Raw genomic sequence first — 22904 nt, 5'->3', positions numbered from 1 at the left:
CGCTTCAACGCAATCTGAGTGGTGAGAAAACCTTGACGTTCTCTCGTCTTAGAAATATATATATATATATATATATATATATATATATATATATATATATATATATATATATATATATACGTGTGTGTGTGTGTGTGTGTGTGTGTGTGTGTGTGTGTGTGTGTGTGTGTGTGTGTGTGTGTGTGTGTGTGTGTGTGTGTGTATGCATGTATGTATGTATATAGCCGCAGCATAGGAAAACTACGTTGTCTCGTTTGGTGCGTCCTTTCCTTCAAGCACTTAAAATCAACGGATTCAAGGATTCCGTTACGCACACGTAAATATTAGCGGTGCTTTATTATCGATATTGCTTTAAAATAAGAACGGTAAGAACCGAATATCGAATAGTGAAGCGCAAACGCGTGCGTTTATAGCAGGAATACTTAGTTCAGAATAATTACATACCACACGTATACCGACTAGTGAATAAAGGACAGCTAACTAGAAGGAACAATTAGGATAAATTTTAAGCAGAAATTCAATAATTGTCGCTAGAAACTGCGTACATCGCGCAACTCAACATCTCTGATCCTGCTTCCAAGCAAATTTCAAAGAATAAATTACTGCTATATGACTTGATTTTGATGAATGCTAACCAAATGGTCATGGACCAAATACGGCCCATGTTCAAATTTCAAGTTGGCTCACCGACACACAAATTTCAAGTTGGTCTACCCACACATTTAAGGTTGAGCCAACCCCGAATTTCATGTTGACCAACCCCCAAATTTCAGTTGGGCCACCGATACCACAAGGTCCCCCTGGCATTTTCTAAGGAACCTATACATCTGTACGGGTATTTCCTCTCTTTTTTCTTTTTGCTTTATATTTTTCCGTATCATTTCAAAGCTTCCGATAATCTGCATTTACACTATCATACCGATTAAACGTCTGAACTTTGCAGATTACGCATTTTTGTGCTGATACAAAGCATTATGCTTCTCGCGTGAAGGGGCAGGGCAGCTAGCCAAAGACTGTTGCTATTGATCGATGGAATAATTCATTGACTGGAGAACTCGTGTGGACGCGGCTCGGCGGAAACGCTTTGTCGCTGGCAGCTCAGCAATTTTATTTCTTCGGCATGCCAGCAATAAGGCAAGGAAGGCAATCAAAGCACATTAGCCATATGCACCAAAGAATTTCACACTCCATATAGACAGTTTTTGTGCCACTGCCTGTTTGTGACTCTGAAACATGAAAATAATGCAAACATTAATAAGGATAAAAAATAAGAAATTAACCGTTAATATTTCAACAATCGAAGCTGTTCAGAGTGAACCAGTCATTAAATAAAGTGGCAATTTTGGTGGTTTGCAGACAGAAAAAAAAATTTGGCACGGAGCGGGCTCGATCATTGGTAAATATTATGTTGTTCCAAGACCTGCTTATCTTCATGCTGCGTTCAATACTCTTACAGTAGACTACTCATTATAACAGACGTTCTCAAAGTAGATAGGTGCCTTACACTTCTCACAGTCAATAGTGAGGCACGTACCTGACTTGCATCCGCCTTGAGGCGTTGCTTTCGGCCCAAGAGTTCGGCTATCGAGAACGAGGACACAAACTGTACGACGGCGATTGCCACTGCGTCGGGTAGCAGCGATGCCCAGCCGTCTAATGTTGGCGCTGTTGGTTTAGGAAACCTGGAACACATAATTCTGTATTTAAACGCATTTCTCAGTTACATCGAAAATAATTTGAAATGTTACCTTTGGACGGCAGCTCAATTATACGTCTTCAGGTAGAATAATTCAAGCGGTACACATTACACATAAGAATGACTGCAACGTGTTGGATAATTAAAGAAACTGATTGATTAACCGAAATATTTATGAGATGTATTAAAGCATATGCTGGAAATTGCAGAACTGCTGCATCAATAAAGAGTCACTAGGCCACACAAACCGGGAAATAATTAGACGATGGGTGGCACGAACTCCCGCTTGACTAGCGCCGTGTAGCCTGCTGTCAAATACCTGATGGCGGAGTCGAAATGGAACGAATGGGCTTGTTCGACCCCTTCACACGTCGCAAGTGATAGCGCCTGAATAAAACGGTAGGTGCACGTCGGATAGCGTTAATGAAGTAGCAGGGGACCGCAGGTCACTGAGGTCGACGTCTAAACGCGGTGCCACGGCAATTTCTTCGAAGTGTAGCCGCGGGTTTTTCGTCGAAACGGGAGCAGCCATTTGCGGCTGCGTTGACTGGGCCTTCAATGCATTGTATATCGATGGTGAACTCGGAGATCAAAATGAGGTGCCCTATTTCTCGTGCTGTATAAGGGTTGTGAATGCCACAAAAAAGGAAACATCAAGGCGTTGGGATTAGTGAGGACGTGAAAGCTTGTTTCTTGCAGCAGGTGTCAAAAATGTCGAACGCCCAAATGTACCACAATCGGCTCGCGACCGAAAGTGCTGTAGCGTGCTTCTGCAGGCTTGACCTTCTGGGAGAAAAGGCTAAGTGTGCGCCAGGAGTTGCGCTGGAACTGTTGTAAAGCACGGCCACTAGATGCATCGGTGATAAGACGCACTGATGCAACATGTATAGGATGCACCAGAGGGATGGCACTGCCAGTTCGTTTTTGGCAGCTTGAAAGGACTTTTCGGCGTTTGACGTACAGGACAGTGGTGTAACCGGAGGTTTAGGGGTCTTGAGAAGCTGGGTCAGTTCAGGCAATGTTGGGAAAAAACGGCGCTTGAAGTTGAACAGCCCAAGGAACTCACCGAGCTTTCGCGGTGAAGTTGGGTTCTCTTTTTTAAGATGGTCTGACTCCTTCCGGACGGACGCGGCGCGCAAGAAACCTTATGCTCTAGACGCCAAAGGAACACTTTACGTAGAAAGCCGTATTCCCGAAACCGAGAAAATAGCAGACGCAAGTGGTTGCTATGCGACTCAGCGAAAATAATAGCTGCCATGAAGTCATCGAGGTATGCAAAGACGAAGGGGACTCCACGGGTGACATCATTGAGGTCCTCAGGTGATCCCAGCGTTTCTCATCCCGAAGGGCATGCGGATGTACTCGAATAGCGCTAATGGCGTCGGAATTGTAGACTTTCGGATGCCCGATAGCTCGACAGGGATGTGATGGTAGGCCTTTACTAAATCTAGCTAGCCCAACGTAACGGTTACGTTGGGCACCACTACATTTCAGCTCGCATTCTCAAAAAATAAGAATCCAGGGACACCTAAGCAATTCTTCTGAGTTATGAATGCAAACGAAAAAAATTTGTCCATTTGGAAGCCGCTAAAATATCCTTCGAATTATGAACTCCGTGCGGGCAAGCGAGCGTGTTCAAACGCTTGGCTAGATAGAAGGCCGGCACACTTCTAACAGTGACGTCATACTACCGCGTTCGACTGCCATAGAATCTATGGGGAACGCTTCCGAGTAAGCCGCTGTGATTTTGACGTCACCGCTTTCGTGACGCCGGGTTTAGCAATGGAAATTCCAGTACAGGAGTATGACGTAATAAACCAGAGTACACAGGCCTGCTATCTAGGCTTGGTGCCTTTTCATTTCACCTTACCAAGGCGGAGTTAGAAGGCAGGAGAGAGCTTGCGCGGACAAGGAACGCCCGGATAACACAGACTTCCGAGAGGGAGGATGACGTGGCGTCGCGGCAATTCCCTCTCTCCTGAGACAGCACCTGGCGCCGTGTCTATCCTTATGGCCGCTCTGCTCCGTCGAGACGCACTTGTGGCATGGCGTCGCAGCCAGTGGGAATTTAGCTGCCGTTTCTCGCATGTAAGGATGACATACACCGGCTTTTTCGTTCAATGGGCCAGTCGATCTCGAATCAATAATAAGAAAGTTTATAGATTGATTATTCTCCAATACATAGCCATATCACACGACATATATCGTTAACGAAACATTACTCTCCTTTCCAGGATTTGCGCAATCATACCGCGCTACCACCCTGGCCTTCAACTTTTAGGTGTAGAAGTTTCTTCAGTCCGCAGCGTAACAGTGCAAATGGTTGGAAGTCGCAGTTAGAAAGAATTTCTTTGTGAGCTACACGGTCACCGAGAAGAAAATAGGGTTATTTCGTTTCTGTGCCATACTCGGTCAAATGAGTGCTATAGGAACAGTAAATGCAGTCACAACAAGACGTGCAATTAGGGCGTCGTGGTGACGGCCGCAGTGTGGATACATGGTCGCAGCATTCCTGCTCATTTTGAAGGCTCTATAGATGGTCCGCTTGACTTTCCTGAGGCAGTGCCGCCGAACTACGTTCATTGACCATTGACTCTCGGCATGCAGTTGTCCTAACGATTTCGTCATTCGAACGTCATGAGTTCAGAAATGTCATTCCATTATGATCATGCCGTCGTCATCTCACCGTGTTCGTCGTTCCATGGACGTTCTCCATTTTAGGCATTACATTGTAATGATACTCTCGCCACACAGTGGTGATTCTGCTGTCGCTCACATGCTAATGTCGTCACTGCGGCGTCACCATACAGTGGTCGTCATGTAATCGTTGTTATACGGCCGTCCCGATGCCACCCTGGTCGTTTCATCGCCTTCGTTCCAGTTTTCACATCCGATTATCGCCCCGTCATCGTCATGGTGTGTGGTCATCGCGCCATCTTTGACATAGAGTAATCGTCACACAGTCCTGCTTGCGTCATCTTCGTCATAAACTCGTCACCATCTCATTATTTCCATGCCATTTATTGCTACAATGTTATTGTTATACCAACGTTATCGTTTCAGGATCGTCATCCCATTGTCTTTATGCCGTCGTCGTCATGCCGCCTTCCTAGTTCCCTCGACGTCATTCCTTTTTGTCATTTTAGTCGTCGTTTAATTTTAAACCGTCGTTCGGTCGTCGTCAGTTGTCATGATAATATCTGAGCCTGGGGAGCGTTTTTCATAGCACAGTGGGCTGAACCCGAAGACCGTGTGTGGCTTATAACCAAAACAATGGAAATCTCACAATAACCACTACAGCGTCAAAATAAAGCTGTCTTCAGCATTACAGTACATCTCTACATTGCATGCTCAGCGCATTAACGTCGACAGTAATCGTGAGAGCACTTCTGCCAGATTTTATTGTTCTCTGAGTTGTTGCTCAACGTCAGCAAAGGAAATTCAAACGTAAGCCAGTGTCCAGAGGAGTATAAGGACGCCTTTGCAATGGTTGACCAAACTTGTTTGCAATGCCTGCTTTTCAAAGTGCGTAGTCACTTTTTAGTGTCTCTTCAATAAGGTATTTTCTCCCGTTTGAAATAGGTCACAAGGAACATAGAAACTACGTGTTCTGTGATCCGCATTGCCCACTAGCATCATTTCGCGCTATGAAAATGGCCTTCATTCATCATGAACCATTTGCTGATTCCGTTTTATATATGCGCGCTAAACATTGCTGCCTCACCCACTATATATTGCAGAAAATGCATTTAGCTCACCCTGAGGCTATATGTCCAACCACTTTCACATTGTGTTTAGAGTCCAGCTCGAGGAAATGAGATGCCACCGTTGCAACAGCCACCTGAAAAAATGTAGTGTTGGAACCTTTGAGGAACGGACATAAAAATACTGGAAGAAACTAATTGTTTCATCGAAATGGTCAATATAGAGCAATAATAGCGCTATCCAATAAGTCAAGAAAAACTTACTTTTCCAAAACTTTTTAGAACACTACTGTTGTTCGTAAGATTTTCATTTCCAACTCATGCATTCCAGTCGTCTCAAGCGCTTCTACTCCGAAATGGTGTGCTACTTGAACTTATTAGTTCACATGTGGCTGCCAATCTAGAAATGCGAAAATGATGGATTTGCTATCCCTCTACCAATGACACTAATGATGATGTAAGAAGTGTAAAACTGCTCTACTGTTCGTCGCACAACGCACGGCTGCGTGATCGCTTTTTTAATTTTTAGGCATAGGCTTGGGGGAGGCTTCCTTCATGATGTCCAGAAGCAGACAGGTGTATTTGAAGAGGTCATCGGTATTTAATTGAAGATGCATAGTTGTGTAAGCTATTCTCGGAACTATAAAATCTCGTCTTGATGAAATGCGCTAAGAACCATCGACGAAATGCAGGCGAGGAGGCACAGACTCAAAACAACACTCTCGTCGTGCTAAATGAAAGCTTTTCTCCCGCACTTTGTTGTCAGCACTCTTACCTGTCTTTAAGATGATTGTTGATAATCTCGTCGTCTACGCACGTATTATGCTGACGTCCACCGCTTTATTCTATATAGATAGGTTTACTTTAGAGACTGCTATATTACTCCTTATTTCATGTCTTGCATAAAGCGAAAACGTCTTATCTATCGCAAGTTGATGAGGGCAGTTTCAAACGCCAGCGAAGATGTGATCATACGTCCGTAGAGTGTTGATGTTCCTCAGGTGCGCTCTAAGGTACTGCATATATCGTTAGGAGACATTCGCGCAGCAATGAAATATGTCAGTTATCAAGACAACGCAGGTGCACTAAGGCTACATACGCCGTAGGGGCCGTGTTCATAGGCGTCGGTAGTCGGTGCGAACCAGCTTGCTTCTTGTGCATCGCAGAGTAAGCAATGATAACTGCCCTCTTTCCCAGAGTAGAAACATTAGTCACCAATTTTTCGAGCGAAACTGTTTCGAGACAATATACAAAACCATCTTGTGCGCAGTTTCAAAACATACTCCCTTTAAAGAAATTTGTTTTTGCTTCCTGTAATTTGCGACAAACTTATTTTTGCCACGTCAAAGTTGAACCAACCTAAAATGCTTGCGATCAACCAGTTAGGCCGTTGGCAAGTAAATGTATCATAATCACGGACTCACCAAAATTAAGTCCGACGGCAAGGGGACCGCTGTGAAACGTCTCATCTGGCGAGCGATGACTCCCTTGGAGACGACGAGTACCAAAAACGCGGCCAGAGAGAGCAGTGCCGTGGCGAGACTGCTGTATGGAATACTCTTCGCCACGTGGTAGAGCGTCTGCGGTACAACTTGATATCATAACCAGCACTAGGCAAGCAGGTGATATCTCCAGCATAAAAGTACTTGTTTAAAAATTGTCAGCGAAAACTCTCCAAAGCGGAAATCTCGAGCTGAGGGAGTTCATGAGATCCAATGCAGGACATGCGTTATAACCATCACCAGCCCATTTTATGTCCACTGCAAGACGAAGGCCTCTCCCTGCCATTTCCAGCTGTCCCTGTCCTGCCCCAGCCGATTCCAACTAGTGCCACTGAATTTCTTAATTTTATCACCCTACCTAGTTTTCTGCCGTCCTCAACTGCGCTTCCCTTATCTTGGCACTCATTCTGTAGCCCTTATGGTCCACCGGTTATCTAATCTACACTTTACATGACCGCCCAGCTCCATTTTTTTCTGTTATTGTGATTTAGAATATCGGCTGTCCGCATTTGCTCTATGATCCACACCGCTCTCTTCCTGTCCCTTAACGTTACTCCTAACATTCCTCGTTCCATCGCTCCTTGCGCGGTTATCTTCTTTTCGAGCTTCTTTATCATTGTTCAAGTTTCTGCCCCATATGTTAGCACCGGTAGTATGCACTTATTCTGCACCTTTCTTTTGAATGATAATGGTAAGCTTCCAGTCAGGATGTGACAACGTCTGCCGTAGGCGTTCTAACCCATTTTCATTCTGTAAATTTCCTTCTGATGATCAGGGTCCCATGTGAGTATTTGACCTTGGAAAATGTACTCCTTCACAGATGCTAGAGGCTGACTCGTGATCTTGAATTCTTCTTGTCATGCCCGACGATCGATCATTACCTTTGTATTCTGCATATTAAACTTCAACCCCACCCCTACACGTTCTGTGTTAATGTCTTCAATCGTTTGTTGTTATTCGTCCCCATTGTTGCTGAACAGAACAATGCGATGTGCAAATCGAAGGTTGCTGAGATATTAGTCGTTGATACTCACTCCTAAACCTTCTCAGTTTAATAGCTTGAATACTTCTTCCAAGCACGCAGTGAATAGCATTGAAGAGATAGTGTCTTCTTGTCTGAACGCTTTCTTTATAGGTATTTTCCTACTTTTTGATAGAGAGCTAAGGTAGCTGTGGAATCTCTGCAAATATTTCCGAAGATAATTACGTAAGCGTCCTGTACTCCCTCATTACGTAATACATCTATGATTGCTGGTATCTACTGAATAAAATGCCTTTTCGTATTCTATGGAATCTGTATAGAAAGGCTGATCTTATTGTGACCATTTCTCAATTACCTGATTGACGACATGGATGTGATACGTTGTAGAGTATCCCTTCCTGAAGCCGACCGGTTCTCTTTGTTAACTGAAGTCAAGTGTTGCCCTTATTCTAATTGAAATTATCTTGGTGAATATTTTGCACAGTACTAGATGCAAGCTAATGGGCCTAGAAGTTTTCAATTCTTTAACGTCAGCCTTTTTGTGGATTAGTCTAATGTTGAGAATCTTGCTGTTCACTGAAACATTTTAAGTTATGAGACATTTCCTATAGAGGACGCGCATCTTTTCAAGCAGGATGTCTCCTCCATATTTGATTAAATCGACTGGTAGTCCATCTTCTACTGCCGCTTTTCCCCATTTGATGTCTTTCAAGGCCCTTCTAACTTCACCGTTAATTCCAAGAGGAACCTCTGTAAACTGTTCATTAGTACTTTGAATGGAGGAATCATGGCTGCTTTGGGTACTGTACTGGTCAGTAAAGAATCCCTTCACTGCTTTTGCGATAGCTTCGAAATTACTGATGATATTACCGTTGTTAACTTTCAGTGCAAATATTATGGCTTGTTTTAGGCCGAGCTTTCTTTTCAATGATTTCATGCTGCGTCCAATTTTTGCTGCCTCCTAAGTCTTTATTGCCTTAGAATTTCGAATTACCCTTAATTTTATCCTTGTTGATCACTTTGGACAGTTCGGCGTATTCTGTCTGATCGCTTGATTCGGACACTTTCATTTTCTGTCATTTCTTTATGAAGTCTTTCGTTACTTCGGAGAGCTTACCTATTCGTTGCCTTGGTGCGTTACCTCCCAGTTCAATTGCTGCTTCTAAAGCCAACCAAATTACGGCTTTATTAATTACCTCTATGTCGTCTTCATCTCTCTCTTCTAACGCTGTATATTTGTTTGCAAGTACCAGCCTGAATTGGTCTGCCATTGGCCTTACTGCGTCTAGGTTGGCCTGTTTCTTATTGACCAATGTTGCTCTTTTTCTGTTGAAACTGAGGTGAATTCTAGACCTCACTAACCTATGATCACTGCACATTACCTTGCCTAACACTTCTACATCGTGCACTATACTGAGATCGGCAGAAAGTAGAAATTTGTTGTTTCACCATCAGCGCTTGTCGAGGTCTGCTTTCTGTTGGCACGCTTCCCGAAGATGGTGCGCAATATCCACAGCGCGTTCCTTCCCGCGAGTTGTACCAGCATTTCTCCTCTAATGTTCTTTGAATCGACGCCGTAGTTGCCTATTGCTTGTTACCTAGCCTGCTTTGCACCTACTTTTGCACTGAACTCAAGCATTATTACTGCATACTGAGTTTTCACTTTTCTCATAGCTAATTCAACATCTTCATAAAATTGATCTATTTTATCATAATCATGACTGGAGGTTCAAGCGTAGCCTTGTACTACTTTTGTTCTTTGCTTCTTATGAAGCTTTATTATGACTACTGCTACCCTCTCATTATAGCTGTAGGATTCCTCAATGTTGCCCGGCATGTCCTTATGGATTAGGAATCCATCACGTATTGCTTCTTATCTTCTTAGGGAACGGGGCCATTATTCAGCATTGTATAAGCCTCACCAGTTTCTCTAACTTTATAAGGCCAATGATATTCCACCTAATTCCTGAAGTTCCTCAAACAGACCTGCTAAGCTAGTATCACTCGAGAGGCTTCGTGTGTTGAACGCTCTAGGTTGAGCTTCCAGTGGCGGCCTGTCAAGGTCCAGAGATTCCGAGCACCCTCTGCTGCATCAATAGTCTGACCGCCGCCTTGGTAAAGTGCTCCGCTGCTGCGGGATTTGAGGACCATTAGTTAATCAAATGAATCCTTTGGGAGGTAGTGGCCGAATACTGGCCCAGGGAGGCCAGTCCTGTTCTGGTGAGGGAGTATTTTTGTTGAACCTTAATGGGTATTCCTAATTTGGTTGTACCTGTATAAGTATAGCCCCACTGGCTTTCGACATTCTAGCCGGTGTCAGGCGCCACCCCCGACTTTAAGATGTAGTGTATTGGAGGTGAATTCGAGGTTACCACGTTCAGGTTCAAAAAAAAAACCTAGGATTCGAACTTCTGACTATAGCACCCAAGCATCTCAACAAATCAGATAATGCTGCCGGCGGTGAGGCCCCCTTAACGCGGAGAAGTGCCGCCCAGAGTGTCTTACAAGTCTGAAACACGCTTTAATTTTCCGTGATAGACGGGTGGCGCCATATTATCGGCAAAAAATTTTCACATCGTGGTTCCGGAATGCACCGTACGTATGCGGCCAAAAGCGCGGCTAGGTGCAGGGGACATTTTTCGACACAATATATATCTATCACTTTGGCTCTCTGCAGAGAGCTAATTAGAAGCACGAGAGGACATGCTACAGCATAGTCGAAAAAATTCCCGCCTTTCTCATTTATTTCTACACTTAAGAATATTATATACCAGGAAACTATTGGAAATGTACTGGCATGATGGAGAGTGCCGAAAGTAACACACTACAACCAGTTTTTCCGCAAACCAATTTGGGTTTCGTTTACAAGGAGGCATTTCTGTAATGACGTCCTAATGCTGAAGGTGGTCACCATGGAGCAGAAATTCATGACGTTTTCAAGTTCCTTCAGGCTCACTCGGTCATTCGCTATGCTGCTACATCGGGTCGCGCAACAAGCAGCACCAGATGTCAAGACAGACGTTAAGAGGAAGCTTTAGCTCAAGTGCTCCTATCTAAATACATGTAAAAGGAGAATTCGTTTTTCTCGGCAACCACTGCACCAAATTTGACGAGGTTTGTTGCATTTAAAAGACAAACTTAAAATCTAGTGACTGTTGGTTTCGAATTTTTGAGTTAGATTGTCAATTTTTTGTTAAAAATTGGCAAAAATCGAAAATTTTCAAAAAACGAAACTATCAAGTTTACAACTCTGTAACTTAACCACTAAAAATGATAATACAATTCTGTGAATTGCATATAATAGTACATCTAAAGCGGACAAAATTGATATGTTACACATGAATATAAAAAATTTAATAATAGAGAAATACAACTTTTGCAAAACCGTTGTAACCAACGTAACGAGTTCACGTAGGATGTAAAATGACATAATGAATTTGTCCGCTTTGAATTATCCAATAGATGCCGTTTACAGAACCGCGATATCGGTTCTTGATGCAGAGCTATGAATTTATAAACTTCGTGCTTCTATTTTTTTCAGACGGTCAAATATTTGAAAATCGTTTTAAGAAAATTCAAGCCCTAAATGGAAATTTCGCTTCCAACAGTCACTAGAATTTAACTTTCTCTTTCAAATGCGACAAATTTCATCAAAATCGGTCCAGGGGTTATCTCATAAAAACGTTTTTGCGTTTTGCATGTATTTGAATAGGCCGCGTCGGAGTTGGGCCCGAGCTAAAGCTTCCTCTTAAGATTTGTGGTAATTCAGCACAACCAGAAGTTAGCGTATATGCAGAAGAAAGCCGGGAAACGACAGTTCGTCAATGTCGTCCTTTCTACGAAACATCAGCTGGACAGGACGTGTGCCCTTGTCGACAACCACACTGCTGAGCACCGTGAGTTAGCTGAAGACAAACGTGACAGCAATCACGCGCAAAAGTTTGTACCTTGACATAGTGGCATAGATTGAAGATCCTCTTGCCCGGTGCTAAACCTTACGTGTGGCAGACACGAACATCTATTAATAAATGTTTAAGAGAGCACAGTACGTATGTAAAAAACAGTGTGGCAGACCAGTGTATCCCTACAACAACCCATCGTGCGTTTGCACACCACTTTGCACAAAACCAGAGGTAGCACTCATACATAAATGCCACATTCCCAAGAAGTAGACAAAAGCTTCAGCTGATTTGCGTGAAAAAAAATGCTGTTTATGGCAGACGATATTTTCTTGGTTATCTGAATCAGACAGCGGCGTCAACTCATTTCACCCGTATATCTACGAGTGTTAATATTTGTGAATGCGCCAATAAAATTTGCAGAGGTGATTTCAGTGCTGAGGGTTTCTGTACTTTTTTTCTATCATATTTGGTTTCACATGCGCGGATTTATACCTTATCCGAAGGTATAGCCAGTCCTTGCTGCCATTGACAAGGCGCGTGAACTCGTGATGTTACGTACGCATTATATGTAGGCTTTCAGGAGCATTGGCATTCGATCTTATTTGACATATTTTAAACATTTCTGCCATTTGAACAAGGGTTGTGGAAATATGTTTCTGTGCATCAATAATGACTCCGTGCTTTTCTCCCGGACGGATGAGTCGGATAAGAGCTATCTTCGATACATATAGCAGCAAACTATGTCGTGGTTTATTCTTAGTACGATTCGCTTTGACACACCAGGACCTTGGTGCAATTCCACCCAATAGTGGGACATTTTTTTTAGGTAGCAGCGCTTGCGTGCGAGCGTGAGTGCGTGCATTTGGTTTTATGTCTGTGTGCGCGCATATGACTGTGCCTCTTGTTCTAAGCAGCATGCAAGCGCAGCGTCGTTTTTGCTCTTACTTCCTAATGCGACGTTACATTAACTTTTGTTGCACATACGGTCCCAGTGTTGATGAAGCAGCATTGTCTGAATCTATGCGCCTCTACGGAAGTTTCTCCACAGTGTGTACCTGTACCTTTCGCTTCACTGCTTTCGCACTAAGACCTTCCTGTGATGTTTTTGTAGCAGCGGCGAACGCAAAATATGTGCCTTCCGCTCACCTATAGAAATAATGGCCCCTAAAACCTTTACCTGCTCCTTCTCAGCATCATTTGCTAAAGATCTTTTCTGCAGCATTATTGTCATTGAAGGCGCCAAGCCACATCTTTAAACTTGCCTCGTACCTTTGACCAAAAAAAAAACATTGCTGTTAACTTTTAGTTTACTTTGCTTACCAGTGGTGTACCAAAAAGGCCCTTGCGAGACCGGACGCCGCTTCCGAAAACTGACGGCAGCTGGCTGACAATGACCATGACTGCGCAGCCTGTGAGAAATCCCTCGGCCATTACGGGAGATATAATGGCCGCCAACCGGTCCAACCGAAACAGCCACAAGGCCACCTGCGAAGAGAGTCACCACTATCGTGACACAATTGAAAAACTGCAGCCGAGAAGGTTCTCGCACGTGGCTGAGTAATCGTGCTTGAGTAAAGCTTTTCGAAACTTCCCAAATCCAGTGTTTGACTCTCATATGGCACAAAAGGCTCCACCGTCGCCAAAAACAAGATAAGCAGGCTCGATCAGACACCTCCACAATCCATGACGTCACGTCTAACTTGAGCAATAAATTTATTTTTGTTATTGCATCTATTTTTTATCGCATAGCAAACGATTTTTACAGAGAAGTCATCTTCATGGTCTTCGAAAAGGGTAACTTACCCATGCTGTTCCAAATATGCTCCGGTGAAATTTTTTAAATAATTAAAAGAGACTGACTACATAACGAAAACAATCGTTATCCTCATAGTAGTTAAGCCCATTAGAAAACAAATAAAATATATAAAAGGAATGTAAAACATGATTAAAGCTGCATTTAGGATTGCATGCTGATAATTGCATTCTGTTGTGAATTTTCACTTTCAAGAAGAGTTATCCATTTGCCACCGATATGTCACCTGAATGATGCCAGTCATGAAGGTGAGCGTAATGGCAACGTCAGCTCCAGACTGCTCAGTGTACACTTGAGCTCCACCACCGTCAGGGGCCGTCGCGTTCTGCGAGACAATGCTGTATTTTTGGACCACCACTCCTGTCATGAGTGCTGTGACAGGAAACATACCTGCGAAAAGTGTTTGAGAAGGAGGCGTAACGTCATGAAGGCACTGAGTTACTCATCTCCAGAATTCTCGAATTCCTTGCTTAATTTTACAGCTTATTGAACTTGCGCAAGTTATTTTTCAGTGGTAAATTACATTTAGGGACATTGTGCCGCCAAAGGTGGTTTTCTGTGTCTTCACTTAAGTGTATACCGTAATGGCGTAACTCAAAGATGAAGAAATTCCAAAGCAAGGCATCTGAAGTGGCTGCGAATATTGTTATTTCATTTTTGAAGTCTAATATTGCCATCTACAGTCACTTGGTCTGTGAATAGAGTGGCAGGTTGCGATTATATTACAAGTTTACAAATGGCCTGTAGGCTCTCTACACTGTGTTAGTTTGAGGACACGCAGTAAAGTAGGAAGTATCTTTCCAACACTAGTTTGTGCAACAATGCTTATTACTCGACGGATTCAAATGTGCTGTGCTAGATGATGGAAGAAAAATATTTTTATAGCATCTTTTATCGCTCAAAGCATGCTTCCAAGCGCAGACATACGTTTCATTCATGCACGTACCTAGAGATACATAAGGTGAACTGCCCATAATAACGTAGATCACTGCGGGATAGAGTGAACTGTACAGGCCGAGAACTGGATCTACTCCGGCTATAATGGCTGACACTAGACCTGTAACGAGAAAGAAGAATCGAGAAATAGAAAATAATTACCGCTAGTTTTTCAATTTTAACACACACTCAGGACAATAATATTGCTGGGGAACAGTATCACGTTTAAAAAACGTCGTAATTTGCGGCCACATTTGCTCACTTACCAAAAAAGAAATCTGAGCTCTCCTATCCTCAATGAAACATTTTTCCAAAACTTTTCTGCAACCTGCAATGTTTTCCCACCCACTGCACCTTGTTATGATTACCAGGCTATGTTTCCATTTACAATTGAACCATGTGTCATCGAAACCGCTATTAAATCGTTGCGTCTCTCCTCTGCTCCTGGCCATGACCTAATTTCCGTGAAATTTTTGCACAGCACTGTTGTTTATTCATCTATTTTACTAGCAAAACTTTTTCAACAATCGTTTGACACACGATACCTGCCCCTTGATTGGAAAGTCGGTAAGGTGATTCCACTTTATAAATTAGGTGAGAAGCATTCTCATCTCAATTATCGGCCCATTTCACTAACCAGTATCCCATGCAAAATATTAGAACATATCCTATATTCACAGCTTGCTAACTTTCTTGAGTCAAACTCATTTTTTCAAGCTCACAGCATGGCTTTCGAAAAACATATTCTTGTGAAACGCAGCTGGCTTTCTTCATACATAAGCTACATCTAATTCTTGATACTCGTTCAATGGCAGATTCCATTTTCCTAGACTACTCCAAAGCTTTCGATAAAGTGTCTCACAAACTGCTACTTCACAAACTACAGCTCATGAACATTGACCCCAAACTTCTTGCTTGGATTGAGTGTTTCCTTAAAAACCGTTCGCAATACGTGTCAGCTAATAATCTTAACTCTCACTTAAACCCTGTCCATTCCGGCGTCCCACAAGGCTCCGTCCTCGGGCCTCTTCTTTTTCTAATCTACATCAACGATTTGCCTTCTTCTGTTTCCTCTCATATCCAATTATTTGCGGATGACTGCGTAATCTTCAGAGAAATAACAAGCAGTGACGATGTAACCGCTCTTCAGACTGACCTGAACGCTATTTCATTGTGGTGTAAAATATGGCTAATGGAACTTAACATCACAACATGTAAATCTCTTCGCGTATCAAGAACTTGCAACAGTATCCCCACTTATTCCTTAGATCTTGTCCTCTTAGAATCGGTAGGCTCATACAAATACCTTGGTGTACACATCACTTCCACTCTCACTTGGTCTGCACATATCACATACATAATTAACAATGCTAATCGTATGCTTGGTTACATCCGCCGCAACTTTTCTATATCGCCCTCATCCCTCAAACTACTGTTGTACAAAACGTTAATACGTTCGAAACTAGAGTACGCCGCATCCATCTGGGACCCTCATCATGAAAACCTAATAAATTCACTAGAAATGGTCCAAAATAACTCGGTTCGCTTCATTCTTTCCAACTAAAACAGGACCGCTAGCATATCTTCAATGAAATCAAGCCTTAATCTACCATCCCTAGCCTCACGCCGCAAAGCGTTTCGTATCTGTCTGTTCCATAAGATGTTTCATCATTCACACCTGCGTAGCGAATTAATTCCTGCCCCACGTCACCTATCATCGCGATAGATCATGCCTACAAGGTCGGTGTCCCATTTTGTAGAACTAACGCTTTCTTCCAGTCATTTATACCTCGTACAGCAGCAGAGTGGAATCACCTTCCCGCACTGACAGCCACCATCAAAGATTACCAGCTTTTCAAGAACGCCTTAGCTAATATTGTATGAGTAGACACACTTGTTAAGTTTTTATTGCAATACTCCTATTCCTTGTATCACATTTCCTATTTTTTCTTGTTTTGTATGCCTGTAACCACTCCCCTCTCCAATGCCAACGGCCCTGAGGGTACATGAAATAAATAAATAAATACAAAAGAGCGTGCAACTGGATGCCGTATAATACACGATGCAGTTGCTAATGTTTACCCGCCGTGGTGGCCTAGTTGATATGGTGTTGCGCTGCTAAGCATGAGGTCGCGGGATCGAATCCCGGTCGCGGTGGCCGCATGTCGATCGGGGCGGAAGGCACATCTTTGGGAGCAGGTTAAAAAGCCCCACGTGGTCACTATTCATCCTGGGTCCTCCGCCACAGCGTGCGTCTTAACCAGATCAGGGTTTTACGACGTAAAACTCCACAATTTACATAGTTAAACTAATGATTTTCTCACACTACTATCCGAATCTATTTTTCAGGCAGAACTCTGTGAATAATGCCCAAACACACAGCGGATTTTGTGTCACACTTAAAGAAAAAAACTATTTCAGATAAATTTTATTTATGAGCTTTCTGCGTACTTGTGATGAGCTGCAGCGATGCACTTTCTTTGAAAAGAAAGGAACTGGCTAGTTTTCGTTTATTTTCAGTTACACATCTATTCCGGGAAATTATGGAAGATTTCCTTTTTTTTTCTTTCATGAAGTTGGATGTTGTCGCTTTCTTTGTAGCATATGTGATACGTTATAGAGTAAGGGGTTGATATTTACACTCAGCTAATAAGACCTCTAAGATTAGGCTAAAAATTTGGAATTGAAATAAGTCCTCTAATTTGAATTCAAAAGACTTGTGGGTGAATTGTTTAATTTCAATTTCTGGATGTTACGATTTATTGTGCAACTAACTTACGCTGCTTCAATATATCCGAGTGGAAATTTCGAACAGCGCTGTCCGATGCGGTTGAAAAAAATTTCGTTAATACTAGAAATAAGTATAGATAGCTTGTACTTAGATATGCTATCTACAATTACACATAAAAAGAATTGTGAAACATTGCATTTGTACTAACTATGATGAGAGCTCACGTTTTACTCTACCGACGGAGTTCATGTGATAAACAGCAGAAAAAATTCTTTAGCGTCTCTTTACACATACATCATCCCACAAGTTGACATAAACTAAAATGGCAAAAGTGTTTGCTACCCTAATAGATGAGCTGCAGCAAATGTATTAACACGGAATCTTGAATGAAATAGTTCGAATATTTCAATTAACTTTGATAAAAGTCTAGCTGCAGTTTTCTCTTTGTTAAACTCTGTCAAATGTTCCCAGACAGGCAAATCCTTGCCTTTAGGTCTCGTTTAGTAGATAATTCTGAGCGTACAGTCCCTTTGCACGTGCCTTGTCACTTAATTGCACTGCATAGCTGCGGGCTACTACATAATGTAACCAGACACAAACTAAACATAAATCACAAACACTTGTGCATATTAGTTCTCTTACCTTGTGGCACATGAAGAACAGCGACTGAAAGCCCCGCCAGGACGTCGGGCAAAAGGAACATGCGAAGTTTGTAGCCCCTGATCCATGCTATGCAGGGAAAGAGTCCCAGCAGAAACGACGGGACGCCAAGCAACGCAGACTGGCATGCTTTTGTGGCTCTATCCCCGAACGAAGTCTCTTCCGGCGGCTCTCCTTCCGACACAGCAACAGCATCGGCTGTGAGCGCCTTTCGGTCCACGATGACTTTGGGGTCAGCTGGTAATGTCGGAGCTGGAACGGTGTGGGCACGTTCCTGTTTGCGACTCATGGCTGACTGATGCTGAATCACTGTCGATTGCTGGTGTCAACGCACATTCGCAAGGAATTAATTTTCGTCGCTAACAAAGCTCGAAACCGTTTGTCCTGAACGATAAACAACCTGGCCAACGTTCGGCTGAGCTGGAAAATTCGAGACATGAAAACGATGCTGAGGATGTCAACGAAAATTCCCTACGGCTCGTCGTATAGGCAACTTGCGCTGCTGAAAACTCCTACGGTGTCCTACTGCGGCGTTAGGAGTTTCAAAATGAAATGCTCATTGCTTAGAGAAAAGCAATAGCGCGTAGTTTATACTGAAACGCACGTGTGTAGTGGCCTTCAACTGGCAAGGGAAGTTTTAACTACGATTTATAAAACTCGTCGTGAAACACTTGGGCGTTTTTGCTGTTCACTGGCTGAAGCAATAAAAAATTACAAAAAGCACATGTGCAAGGTCGTACAAAGCGAAACATGTGGCTGTAATATAAGCGAAGTTGGAGAGAACACGTCGCAGAGCTTTGACGTCAAATTTTGGTTGTTTTAGGCATCCACTTGCATGCTCTGTTTCTGGCTCGTAGAAAAACACGTGACTTTGTTAAGGCACTCTGGGCAGCTCTAGTAACAAGGGCATGAGAGATAAGTGACATCGGGCTCTTTTCAGGGCTGCGTACGCGGCAGCCTTTTTTTTTTATTATTCGAGGTGACTCATGCGATACACGTGAAACGAGGCCAATATGTAGGAGTATTTCCGCGCCTAACGAGTTCACGATCCTTTAGCGTCCACTGACATTTTCAAGCCGCCTTTACTGTCTTCGCTAATGGCTTCTGACACTGCGACAGACTATGTGCTGTGCCAAAGGACGACTCCCTCCATAAACAGATACATGTATGCCATTGTTCATTGAAGCAAAGAAATCTTTATTACTGTTTTCGTTTTGCACTCGCTTTTTCTTTTTTTGTAGCGAATATTAGAGTTTTCTCAAACTTGCAAAAAGTTGCTTCTACTTTGAATGGCGCCACGGTTAATTGCTTTGCGAGCGGCTTAGAGAATGATGGCCCCTTTTTGAACAGTAACCACTAAAATAAACGAAACGCTTTTCATAGTATAGTCTTTTGTCGTATTAACGACTACGGAGCGTAAAGAGAGAGAAAGGAAAAGGATAGATCAAAGGCAGGTAGGCTAAACAGTTCTCAGCTTGGTTTGCTAGCCTGCACTGGGGAAGGGCAAAGCAGTGTAAATGTTTCTCAAGAAACTGAAACGGTGGGACTGTTTCTATAGTTACCGAGGAGCAACAAGATCTAAGACACAGAAGCTAATTGAGTAAATAGCTATTCATAAATACTATGGGAGAAACAAAAATAATTTAGAAAGTAATGTCTACGTGTTACCATACGTGTTCTAAAGTCATTCATGCAGCTGAGCGAGTAAGTGGAAACATCGATCGGGGAAATAATTTCGGATGCAAATGATTATACAAAACCTTCTCAGATATTTCAAGAAATCTGCCTTCGATGAACTGCATGCAGTTAGTGGACAACCGCACGAAGGTGATGCTTGATTTTAAGAAATTTCCTTCTAGCGTAATGAATGAAACACGTACGACAATCACTCAAGGGATGTTCATAGGGTTTCCAAGGTTCTTTCGAGTACCACTGGCATAGTAACTCCGTTGTGGTACCATATTGCGATGAAGTCACTAATTTGTTCTGATATGTTCCTTGTGAAAGGACTACTTACAAAATTTCATATCACTGCAATCCAACAGTCATAAGAGGATACCTTGCGGTATGCGTGAATACCGTCGCGTCTGTGGTGGCTGCCACACACGGAAAGTCTGGTTTGCAATTCATGAACACAAAGCCGAGTAGATTCGCGTTTCACATAATCACGCGAATGGAGTACATTTCTCTGGAGAATTTGCGCGAACTGTTTTTCAGCACCGCACCACTGCCAGGCGAACTGGAACAACGAAATGAAAAGGCAGCTGCACCGCCACTTCGAACGCACCTGTGTCGGAGCGGAATCTCGAATGTGTGCCTCGGTACAAGAGGTGTTTTCACAGAACCACGTTTTCACTTCCTCCTTTCGAATGCGCCGTACGTCAATTCCAAGGACGACGCACGCCCTGCGCTTCGCAACAACCTCCCCGGCCTTTATTGAAACGCGACATCATCGAGAAGTCCCGCTTATCCGCTTGACATGTGTCGCTGATATATTCTATCTAGCCTATCCTCGTACTTTTTCCCTAGCTGTCTTCCAGGCAAGCGCGCCACGAAGTATCTAGCGCGATCTAAACACACTAGGTTTCAGCATTTGATGCTGTGTAAACCTGGCACAGGGAGCCGCTATAGCGAGCATCATGACGCTAATAAATGCTCTCGTCCAGCAAGTACGTCGAGCAGCCATGGCCAGTGGAGTCCTGGAATGAGGACACCACCCACTCGACCTCAAGAGCAACCACCTCGATGGTCCGAATAAATGTTTTCTCTCTCTCTTCCCGAAGAAGGGTACCTGTAATTTTTGCGTATGTGTGAATATATTGTACCAGCCAACAACCTAACCATACTCCATTACGAAAACATTTGTTCATCGTAAAATAAATCGACATGGGTGAAACCCCTTTTACATATCACTTGTAGAGTTGGGTTCTTCCCTTACAGATAATGTTGGCCCACAGTGAAAGAGCTTACGTGTTTTAGCCTTGAAGTTCCCTTCAGGCATGCCACGACATGAGCGCGTTTGTAGTCATGCATTCATAGGCTCGCGGTTGCAGAACTGTTCCAGTACGCCCCATCAGGTTTTCATGAAGACAGGGTTATTAAAACGTAGCTTTGTACAGATGAATGTGAATTTAAGTCAAATCCTTAAAAATGCTATCGTACTGACATGTGTACTATTTTATCTTCTTTTGGGGCTGACCGATTTTCACCGTCTAACAAATGGTATTGCTCAGCGCAGGACGCGACTGCATGTACCTGAAGTTTCTAGAATGTAATCGATGGTTCTATTCGTTGTGTGGTTGTCACCGAAGGTTGCGTAACCTCGTTGTATGAGTGATGCGAATTGTGCAGCACTTTCTGGAAGACACAAGGGCACCAGCGATTGCTGTGGAACCTTCGATGACCCATGTATAAAAGACCGACGCGCTTGACCCGCAGGTCATATTTTCGACGATCGCAGACTGTGCTGGCGGCTACCGTTGTTCTTTGAGTTTAGCCTGTTTTTGAGGGCACATGTCTGCCGAGTAAAACGCTAGTTTTGTTACTCGCAGTTTTGCTACTTTCTTCACCGTCACTACTACGTGACCATGTACGTTAAATTGACGTACTTGAGGGTGTATTCACAATCTCGGCATACATGCAATGCAACGGGCCAGCCGGAATTAGCTCTACCAAATACTCAAACATAAGTTGAACCCTTTTTTGTGTTTCCCAAACGTGTTTCCCAAACAAGCCTTCGATTACTATTCTTTTGCAAGCAAGGGAGAGCCCGCAGCAACCTGCAGCTATGATGACAGGCGCACCACTGCATTTGCACTAAGCATCCGCAATACAATTATACTACTTTAATGTATTTACTCGGCTTAGACGAGTTTCATTATCCTAGTAATACTACCCCCTGTAAAATTTACAGGAACAACTTATCCTGACCCTCTTGTACGGCAAGCACTCGACAAAAAAAAAGGCATATGTGAGAATCAGCTGCTCCACTGATAGTCACGTTTACGCTTTCGTTCTTTTTAGTGGCACGAGCATCGAGTGACACCCCTGTTTCTTGTGCAGCACTTCCGGTTCACCTCCTTATGCGACCGAGGGAGAAATTCAAAATACATCAGATAAATATTCAAAAACAATGTAGTACAGTACAAAATTCATACGTTTTCTTATACGTATGATCATCATCGTCATCAGCCTCGTTATGCTCACTGCAGGGCAAAGGCCTCTCCCATACTTCTCCAACTACCACGGTCATGTACTAATTGTGGCCATGTCGTCCCTGCAAACTTCTTAATCTCCTCCGCCCACCTAACTTTCTGCTGCCCCGTGATATGCTTCCCTTCCCTAGGTATCGAGTCCCTAACGCTAAATGACCATCGGTTATCTTCCCTCGTTATTACATGTCCTGCCCATGCCCCCCCCCCATTTCTTTTTCTTGATTTCAACTAAGATGTCATTAACTCGCGTTTGTTCCCTCACCCACTCTGCTCTTTTCTTATCGCTTAACGCTACACCCATCATTCTTCTTTCCATAGCTCGTTGCGTAGTACTCAATTTAAGTAGAACCCTTTTCGTAATCTTCCAGGTTTCTGCCCCGTAGATGAGTACTACGACATATGCCACAGTAGGCGACATATGATCACAGAGGACAAATTTAGTTACTATTTGAGTTACTGAAGTGCCTGGAATAATTAGAATGAATTAGAAGTCGCTGATTACCACACACCAAAGCACAGAATCGTTGACTTCATATGGCCGCCGCGCGAGCACGACTTTCGCGAAATTCCTGTGAACCTGGACTTAGTGACGTCAGCAACGACATCACATACAAGAAGGTGGTATGTTATTTAACCGGCTAATTAAGGGAAAGCAGTTTTCTGGCATAGACTGAACATTTGGCTAGCAGAGCGGATGTGACGTCACACCCTCCTCTCTCGCTTTCGTTTCCTGACGCTTCCCTGCTCGCTCGCTTGCTTGCAAC

At 43.3% G+C, this 22904-nt stretch overlaps 1 protein-coding gene across 4 annotated transcripts in view; it reads right to left on the bottom strand.

The window, feature by feature from the left end:
* LOC142564068 (sulfate transporter-like) overlaps window positions 1-20240 on the bottom strand; it is a 74355-nt gene extending 54115 nt beyond the window's left edge. The window contains exons 1-8 of one of the 4 annotated variants that reach the window (XM_075674893.1): window positions 19944-20240; window positions 17909-18178; window positions 14546-14656; window positions 13826-13989; window positions 13107-13271; window positions 6825-6980; window positions 5455-5537; window positions 1535-1682 (exon numbers count right to left, since the gene is read on the bottom strand). In XM_075674893.1, the coding sequence (XP_075531008.1) occupies window positions 1535-1682; window positions 5455-5537; window positions 6825-6980; window positions 13107-13271; window positions 13826-13989; window positions 14546-14656; window positions 17909-18178; window positions 19944-19953 (1107 nt within the window). In that variant the 5' untranslated portion in view covers window positions 19954-20240. Of the gene's footprint in view, window positions 1-1534; window positions 1683-5454; window positions 5538-6824; window positions 6981-13106; window positions 13272-13825; window positions 13990-14545; window positions 14657-17908; window positions 18815-19943 lie in introns of those variants that run through there. The other 3 variants (XM_075674896.1, XM_075674895.1, XM_075674892.1) reach the window with 3 other exon arrangements.
* Between the last annotated feature and the right edge of the window lie 2664 nt (window positions 20241-22904).

Source organism: Dermacentor variabilis, chromosome 11 (genome assembly GCF_050947875.1).
Source record: "Dermacentor variabilis isolate Ectoservices chromosome 11, ASM5094787v1, whole genome shotgun sequence".
NCBI classification, from domain to species: Eukaryota; Metazoa; Arthropoda; class Arachnida; order Ixodida; family Ixodidae; genus Dermacentor; species Dermacentor variabilis.
This window is presented reverse-complemented; position numbering and strand designations above follow the sequence as displayed.